This window comes from Electrophorus electricus, chromosome 10 (assembly GCF_041902795.1).
Source record: "Electrophorus electricus isolate QZ-2024a chromosome 10, ASM4190279v1, whole genome shotgun sequence".
NCBI lineage: Eukaryota > Metazoa > Chordata > Actinopteri > Gymnotiformes > Gymnotidae > Electrophorus > Electrophorus electricus.
In genome coordinates, this window is record NC_137506.1 from 1,047,503 (window position 1) to 1,055,000 (window position 7,498).

At 41.5% G+C, this 7,498-nt stretch overlaps 1 protein-coding gene across 3 annotated transcripts; it reads right to left on the minus strand.

Moving 5' to 3' along the window:
* Nucleotides 1–3,512: 3,512 nt before the first annotated feature.
* ctsl.1 (cathepsin L.1) lies at nucleotides 3,513–6,772 on the minus strand. 3 transcript variants are annotated; one of them, XM_035532878.2, is made up of 9 exons: nucleotides 6,696–6,772; nucleotides 6,249–6,359; nucleotides 5,880–6,022; nucleotides 5,598–5,795; nucleotides 5,108–5,299; nucleotides 4,851–5,016; nucleotides 4,533–4,638; nucleotides 4,097–4,198; nucleotides 3,513–3,848 (listed from the first exon to the last, which is right to left on the minus strand). In XM_035532878.2, the coding sequence occupies exons 2-8, from the start codon at nucleotides 6,346–6,348 to the stop codon at nucleotides 4,099–4,101; spliced, it is 1,005 nt and encodes a 334-aa protein (XP_035388771.1). In that variant the 5' UTR covers nucleotides 6,349–6,359; nucleotides 6,696–6,772; the 3' UTR covers nucleotides 3,513–3,848; nucleotides 4,097–4,098. The 3 variants fall into 3 exon arrangements, with proteins under 3 accessions (XP_035388771.1, XP_026851609.2, XP_081577637.1); XM_026995808.3 differs by lacking the exon at nucleotides 6,696–6,772 and having other exon boundaries at nucleotides 6,249–6,665; XM_081721511.1 differs by lacking the exons at nucleotides 3,513–3,848; nucleotides 4,097–4,198; nucleotides 6,696–6,772 and having other exon boundaries at nucleotides 4,548–4,671; nucleotides 6,249–6,668.
* Between the last annotated feature and the right edge of the window lie 726 nt (nucleotides 6,773–7,498).

Here is a 7,498-nt window from a genome sequence, read left to right on the forward strand (position 1 = left end):
CACACTAACCATATAACCCTGTTATGTCACTCACACTAACGCTATAACCCTGTTATGTCACTCACACTAACGCTATAACCCTATTATGTCACTCACACTAACGCTATAACCCTGTTATGTCACTCACACTAACGCTATAACCCTGTTATGTCACTCACACTAATGCTATAACCCTGTTATGTCACTCACACTAACGCTATAACCCTGTTATGTCACTCACACTAACCCTATAACCCTGTTATGTCACTCACACTAACGCTATAACCCTGTTATGTCACTCACACTAATGCTATAACCCTGTTATGTCACTCACACTAACGCTATAACCCTATTATGTCACTCACACTAACGCTATAACCCTGTTATGTCACTCACACTAATGCTATAACCCTGTTATGTCACTCACACTAACGCTATAACCCTGTTATGTCACTCACACTAACCATATAACCCTGTTATGTCACTCACACTAACACTATAACCCTGTTATGTCACTCACACTAATGCTATAACCCTGTTATGTAACTCACACTAACGCTATAACCCTGTTATGTCACTCACACTAACGCTATAACCCTGTTATGTCACTCACACTAACCATATAACCCTGTTATGTCACTCACACTAACGCTATAACCCTGTTATGTCACTCACACTAACGCTATAACCCTATTATGTCACTCACACTAACGCTATAACCCTGTTATGTCACTCACACTAACGCTATAACCCTGTTATGTCACTCACACTAATGCTATAACCCTGTTATGTCACTCACACTAACGCTATAACCCTGTTATGTCACTCACACTAACGCTATAACCCTCTTATGTTTCTTATATTTCTATATAAATTGTGTTACTGCTCTCATTGTCAGGTCATGTGTGTATTTCGGCACTTACCTGTGAAATAGTCTGATGTCTCCTATGTGGGTTTCTGCAGGGCAGCAATAGAGTTTTGCCTCATTTTTCATACATTTATAGCCCTCTTCAGATACTCTGATCAGGTGCCTGTCACACACGATCATAAAAGCATGAGACACACTGACTGCTTAACACACACTTTTACAGTTTTTTTAATCATAAGAGGACCGCAAGGTTTTGTGGGAACTAACAGCTATTTTACTAATACAAAAATAAAATGCCTCATACACCTCATTGTTAAAATTTCTCTCTGTGTGAGTGTGTGTGTGTGTGTATAAGCCAACCTTAGAGCAGATGAGGAACATATGTATGGTTTCTATAAGCCATGTAAGATAAATAACGTTTGACAATGCACGCAGGTGTGCAACTGCAATACAATCCTAGCAGGCCTCTTGGCTCACGAGGAGCTCATCGGTGAGTTGTACCTGAGGTCACCACTAAGGTCAACACTAAACACAGAGCAGCAGCGTTTAGCTTCTCTGCAGCTCTTAGGTGGGCTCCTCTGTCACAGAACGTCAAACATGCCCCAACACGTCTTCACGTGAGACAAAACACACATCTGTTCTCACGGATTTTCAGTTAAGCACAAGATACTGTGTTTCGATTTCGGAGAAAGTTTAGCATGGTTATTCTACATCCCTGATTTTATGCACATTGTATCTTTAATTTAAATACAAATAATGTATAAAACTTTAGTTTTTTATTTAACTAATTTATTTCAATGAATGTTCTTTGTTTATTTTTTTAGTCATTCATTTATCTTTAAATGTATTTTTTGGTCTTTTTCATTTTTAATATCTTCTTTAATTTGTTTTCTATTTAAATAAACTGGTTAACTTTAAAAAAAAAATTGTTTTATGTAGCTTTTTTCTCTCTCTCTCTCTCTCTTTTTGGCAACATCCTGAGGTAACAGATCTGGGGATGTAATTAGCGTTGTTGTGTAAATGTTTCTGTGTCTGTGTAAAGCACTTGAAAATGTCACTGTGTATAACAAGTACTATATAAATATAAATAGCTCATTTCATATGTTGATGGCAGTGCTGGACTGGATAAATGTGACAGAGAATCGACTACGTTAATGTTTAATGGCATATACGGTATGGTCGCTACCTGGGTCGTGTGACACACGTCTGCATTCTGCAATAAATGTGTCAGTCATCTGCCGCAGAGTTAGTTCAAAGCCATAATAAAAGACTTTTAATTTTCTTTGAAAGTGTTCCTTGACGCTAATGCTTTGCACCACAACAAAAGCGGTACAGAGCCATAAACACGAACCCACTGCTTCTGCAGAGAGCCGGTGTGAGTGTGGGAGATTACGACGACCTTTCTGTTTACTACAGATACATTATGCTCACATGCTTTGCTGTCTCAGCCTACACCGACCTTTCTCCGCTGGCGTTCCCGTCTGCGTTCACTTTTTCCGCTCATTTGGCGGAACCGAAGGAAACGATTACTTTCTGATACGCTAGTCGTGTTTGGGAGTGGTTTTATGAAATGTCTGGAAATATTTGTATGCAAATCCCAGTTTGTAAATCCCGAGGTATATCTCAGCGTTACCCGTTGATCGGGTCAAGTAGTTTAGATTGCAGCTTCTGATTTGTGGAAGTGTTTTCTCTCTTACAACTTAAAAAAAGAAAGAAATCTGTTGGCTTTGTGCCAGATTTCATCCAAATGTCATACATTGAAGTAACTTGCGTCATGTGCATTTCCGTTCAAGCCTCTCACACCGTAGGGTCCAGTGGGATGCAGGGTTGGCTGCCCTTATATCAGTATACACGTTTATCTAAATGCTGTCTCTGCACGGGCCAGGTTCTGCAGGGTTTTGGATTTTTGGAACCATCTAACCCATCTCAGAGAAGCCTGGGTTAAATAGCAGCTGAGGTGAAACGTGTATGAGATTAGGGAAACGTGTGTAGTGTGCTCTATAGTATGGTGCACAGATCAGGTCTTGGAATTTGAAACACTATCCTAAAGCTTTGTGGCAGTTAGCATGAAAACAGTGCTAAAGTACACTCAAGCAATGTTCTTTCTGCATTGACTGCATTCTTTTTGCAGGCTTGGCATAAGTATGTTGAGGGTGTGTGTTTTGGAACTGCTTGTCTGACAAAATGCAGTACATACACATTTACGTTTTGTGTGTGTGTGTGTGTGTGTGACTCCAGCAATGCTTATCTGCTGTTATCTTTCCACATAAACGTAACTGTTGATGAACTATGTGAAGTCACAAGCTGCAGGCTCAGCACAGGCTGCTGAAAGCAACGTGCTGTGCCTCTGATTGGGACCAGTCGCTTGCTAGTGTGCCACGCTCGGGTTTGATGTGGATGGTGTCCTGTAGCGTTAGCAGGATGTCCTGTGCTAGCTATGCCCCGTGTGTTGGTACCAGGTCTGGCTTTCTGGAACAGGAGTGTCACTCAAATAGGGGACCACTTGCTTTTATTTGACAAATGACAGGCTGAATCTAAAATAGTTAAACACATCTTTTTTTGAAAATCATTTAACTTCTCCCTCCCCCAAGGCAAAGTTGTAGGAGACTTTGGAAATGTAAATTTGGGAGTACATCAGGTGAAACAGGACAAGGCTTATTTTCCTCCAGGTAGTAAAAAGATCTGTGTGGAAGCCACAAGGGCTTAGAGGGGAATAAATGAAACAGACCAAGTGTAGATGTTTGCGCATCTTTATCATTTTATCTTCCCACTCACATTCACACCACCGCTGTACATTCATTCAGTAGAACGGAAAGAAACTATTACTTTCTGCTATTGTCATCATTTTTGGCACTATTTTATGAAATTATTGTATTTTATGTATTATTCATTTCCAGTGTATAAATCCTGAGATATATTGCAGTGTTACTTGTCGATCAGATCAAGTACTTAAGATTTCAGCTTCCTCACAGTGTTATATGGGGTGTTTACTCTCGTCCAGCTGTAAATAAAAACATCATTTAATACAATTACTACATCCCTAATTCCATAATGTGATTACATTCACCTTAGATTAATGGCCAATGTGGTATGGTAAAGCTGTATTACAGTTGCTATTTCATCTTGCTAGTCATTGTAAAACACTTGTAAGGAGAGATGTTGTCATGTTTGTGTTTGACCTAGCTCTTCCAATTTTTTTTTTCATTTAATACAAAGCTTTCAAAAATCTTTAAATATTACTGAACTCACCCTCAGACCAGAGGATAGCTGGATGCCGTGGCGATGCCACACTGGTTGTGCTTGTTCCTGGACATCATGATATAGCCTTCATGACCCCAGTCAAAACCCCAGCTGGAAAACAGAATTTGGTTTAAAGTTTGTCACCAGTATTACTGCTGAGTCAATAGAACTACACTGACTATTTGCTTCTTTTTTTTTAATTGTCCTGCAATTATCCCAAAAAATCTCAGTATAGCCCACTGTTCATAATTAAACAATTTAAGGTTGTAGAATAAGATCGCTTATGGAATATATTGTTTTTTTGCATTTACAGTTCTGTATTTGAAGTTTGGGGATGTTTGAAAACTTTTCACTATTTTAGTTAGTGCTGAAATCTTTTTTGATTCCTCTGAAACGTGAAAATGATTTTCAACTAATTATTTCATTTTTTTGTTTATTTGTTTACCTGTTCTTGACGAGCCAGAAGTCCTGTCCCTTGTGACTGCCATAACCAACAGCCAGGACTCCATGATCCAGGTCACTACTGCTGCAGTTGGGCTCATCATACACACCTACAATTGATCACTCAGTAATCAACCAGTCCACTCAAAAACCAAACCAAATTAATCAGAAATTAATTATTAGCAAATCAAGCGAGCACAGAAAAAATTACTTTCATGGCAGTAATGTACAAATTCATGCGGACCATGTGCCTGTGTTGTTAGCACTATCCAGTACTATTTACAGAAGAAGGACTGGTTTATGATTTGCATGTGAGCATCACCTGAGCTGTAGAGCTGGAAGGAGGAGTGTCCCGCGTCTATGGCGACAGAAACAGGACCAATAGTGGCCACGGCTTCCTTCAGAGCGTCCTCGTCTCCGCTGGTAATGTCCACGTAACCAGTGCAGGTGGCAGCCACAGAGTCTGGTTTAAATCTGCACTCCCCGTCCTGCAGAGAGACGGGAGCACTTCGGTAATGGACCGAGGTCTTGGAAGACTTTGAGGTTGTTCAAGCCAGACTTCCCCGAAGTTCCACTTACTATGGCCTCATAAGGGTAGGACTCCTCTGTGTTGATCCCACCATTGTCTTTGATGTAGTCAAAGGCCTGGTCCATTAGACCACCACCACAGCCCATGTTCCCATAATCCCCGGAGCAGTCCACCAGCTGCTGCTCGCTGAGAGACACCAGCTTGCCCGCCTTCCTGAAGGTCTGACCCTCCAGTGCTCCTGTCTGACAAAGGAAGGGGAACACTGGTGAGATAGATGATAACAGAGGAGTAAAATTAATGGACAGTTTAAGAACAAAAACAGAAAGCGTCACGCCCGTCCATCAAACCAATGATTTGGAGAAGGAGCTGTGTGGTTGGAGGACCCGTGTGCATTTTAGGATTATGTGCTTGATTCATAGTTGCTAAAATGCAGGTGCGGAACAGGAACATCAGACCCTGCATATGGCTTCAGCATCCCCTGCACCTTAATCAAGGATTCCATCCAACATCTCTGTTTTCTTCTTCTTTATTCTTCCTTACCGCACTGAAGGCCCAGCAGGAGCCACACTGCTTCTGGTCCTTGACGTCAGTCACATAGCCTTTATCCCTCCAGTCCACTGTGTCCGGCAGCACAGCGCCCCCTGCCTGTCGGAGGAACGTAGTTGTGCTGTGGGCTTTAGTCCTGTTAAAGGAACCCAGGCAGCCCTTGAACGCAGCCTGCCTGTACTCCTGGTTGTCCTGTTAGAGGGACATGGTGGGAGGGTTCAGTGGCAGAATTATGGATTAAATGACTGCCATTGAGGAGTCTGTGTGGGTTCTCACCATGTCTGCAAAGTAGGTCATGCCCAGTCTGTAGCTCTTGATGCCCTGGTCAGCCAGCATGTTGTGGATCAGAACCAGCTTGCGATTGGCCAGCCAGGTCTCCTTCCGCTGAGACTCCTCCTCCGCGGATTTGTAGAACTTACCTAAGAGAAAACACACACACCAGTTAAAACACACAAACAGATTTTATTTAACTATGTATTTGATTGAACACTGAGCTTGAGTTTAAAAACTGGCATGTTTTGATGAAAAAAAATGCCTACCCATCTTAAAGCTTAATGTAAACAACCTAAAATAGCAGGAAATTAATGACATAGAGGAAAAGGTCATTAGAGTTTGGGTTTTTTTAAGCAAAAAATAATTTCTCACCAAACTTCAGTTTCCAGGCATGGAACTCCAGGTCCTCCAGAGAAATACTGGCTGCGCTGGTTACTGCCACCAGAGCGGCGACGGTGAGCAAAGTCCTCATTTTGCAAATAACTAAGCAACAAAACAAAAAATGTTATTTCTGCTGAGCAAATTTAGGCAGGTGTACCTTATAGTATGCTTTACGCTGAATTACGCTGAAGAGCTACATGTGCGTACTGCTGGAATGAGCCGAACAGAATAAAAGTCTTTCTGTCTTCACTCCCTGACGTGTTTCTATCACTCCTCTTCACTCTTACTCACACCCTTCCCCACTTGTTCACCACTTTCCTAAGTCATAAATAGAAATATGAAAATGAAACCTGCTCTCTCAACCTACGATCTTCACTTTAGTAAAACCTGAGCTACCTGAGCCGTATCTTCAAAGCACACGTAACATGTGGTACATACTTGTTAGTGTTCTCCGTATATGTGTCTCCTGATGGATATCTGCCGCAGGTTCACCCGGCTTTATATATGAGCGTAAACCATGGCTGATCAGGTGTCTGTCACACACGGGCATAAAACACATGTCACACACAGGTCGCTTATCTCAGTGTTGGCTGGGGTGGGGGATTATGTAACATTTTTAACACGAGGATTACATAGTGAAAGGGGAGTTATGGATAATGTATTGATTACTATAAGAAAGCTTCTGATAAACATGTCCTTTCTACTTTCATTCATTTCTGTCCTCGGTGTGTTTGTGAACCGGAAATGTGTGTGGGAGCACCTTGCACGCAGACTGACGCAGACGTTTCTGCGTTCTAGGAGTTCTTCTTCCAGTAACACAGTATGCAAATAACTCTTCCCATAGTCATTTCAGCATTTCGTAATGTTGAACTGTCTCTGTGTCTTTAGGCGAGAAAGAATCCAGAAGAATTTTAAGCGCATTTGCTGTAGCGTTGCGATGGGGAACAAACGGTGTGGTTTGAGGCAGAAGACTGGCAGGGCTGGCAGGAGAGGCTGACCGCCCGGCTGTTATCAAACAATTAAAACATAAATACAGAGAGATTACTAAACGGTTTTAATCTTGTGTTTATTATCTTAAATTCTCTACTGAAAAAACAAGCACAAAACGAACCAAATAACAGCTCATTAATTTCTGCTGAAAAACGTTTTTCTGATTGTATGCACTGTTAAATCATTCCGAGTGTATTTGTCATGAGGTAAGTTGACTGCATGCACTCATGTAGCTGATATCACACTTTACG

What these genes read in the sequence shown, in the direction of transcription:
- ctsl.1 (XM_035532878.2), bottom strand. Translation starts at nt 6,348, where the DNA reads ATGAGGACTTTGCTCACCGTCGCCGCTCTGGTGGCAGTAACCAGCGCA. An exon ending in TGCCTGGAAACTGAAGTTTG is followed by an intron (nt 6,023 to 6,248) that starts GTGAGAAATTAT and finishes GTTTTCTCTTAG; the next exon opens with GTAAGTTCTACAAATCCGCG. An exon ending in TGACCTACTTTGCAGACATG is followed by an intron (nt 5,796 to 5,879) that starts GTGAGAACCCAC and finishes TCCCTCTAACAG; the next exon opens with GACAACCAGGAGTACAGGCA.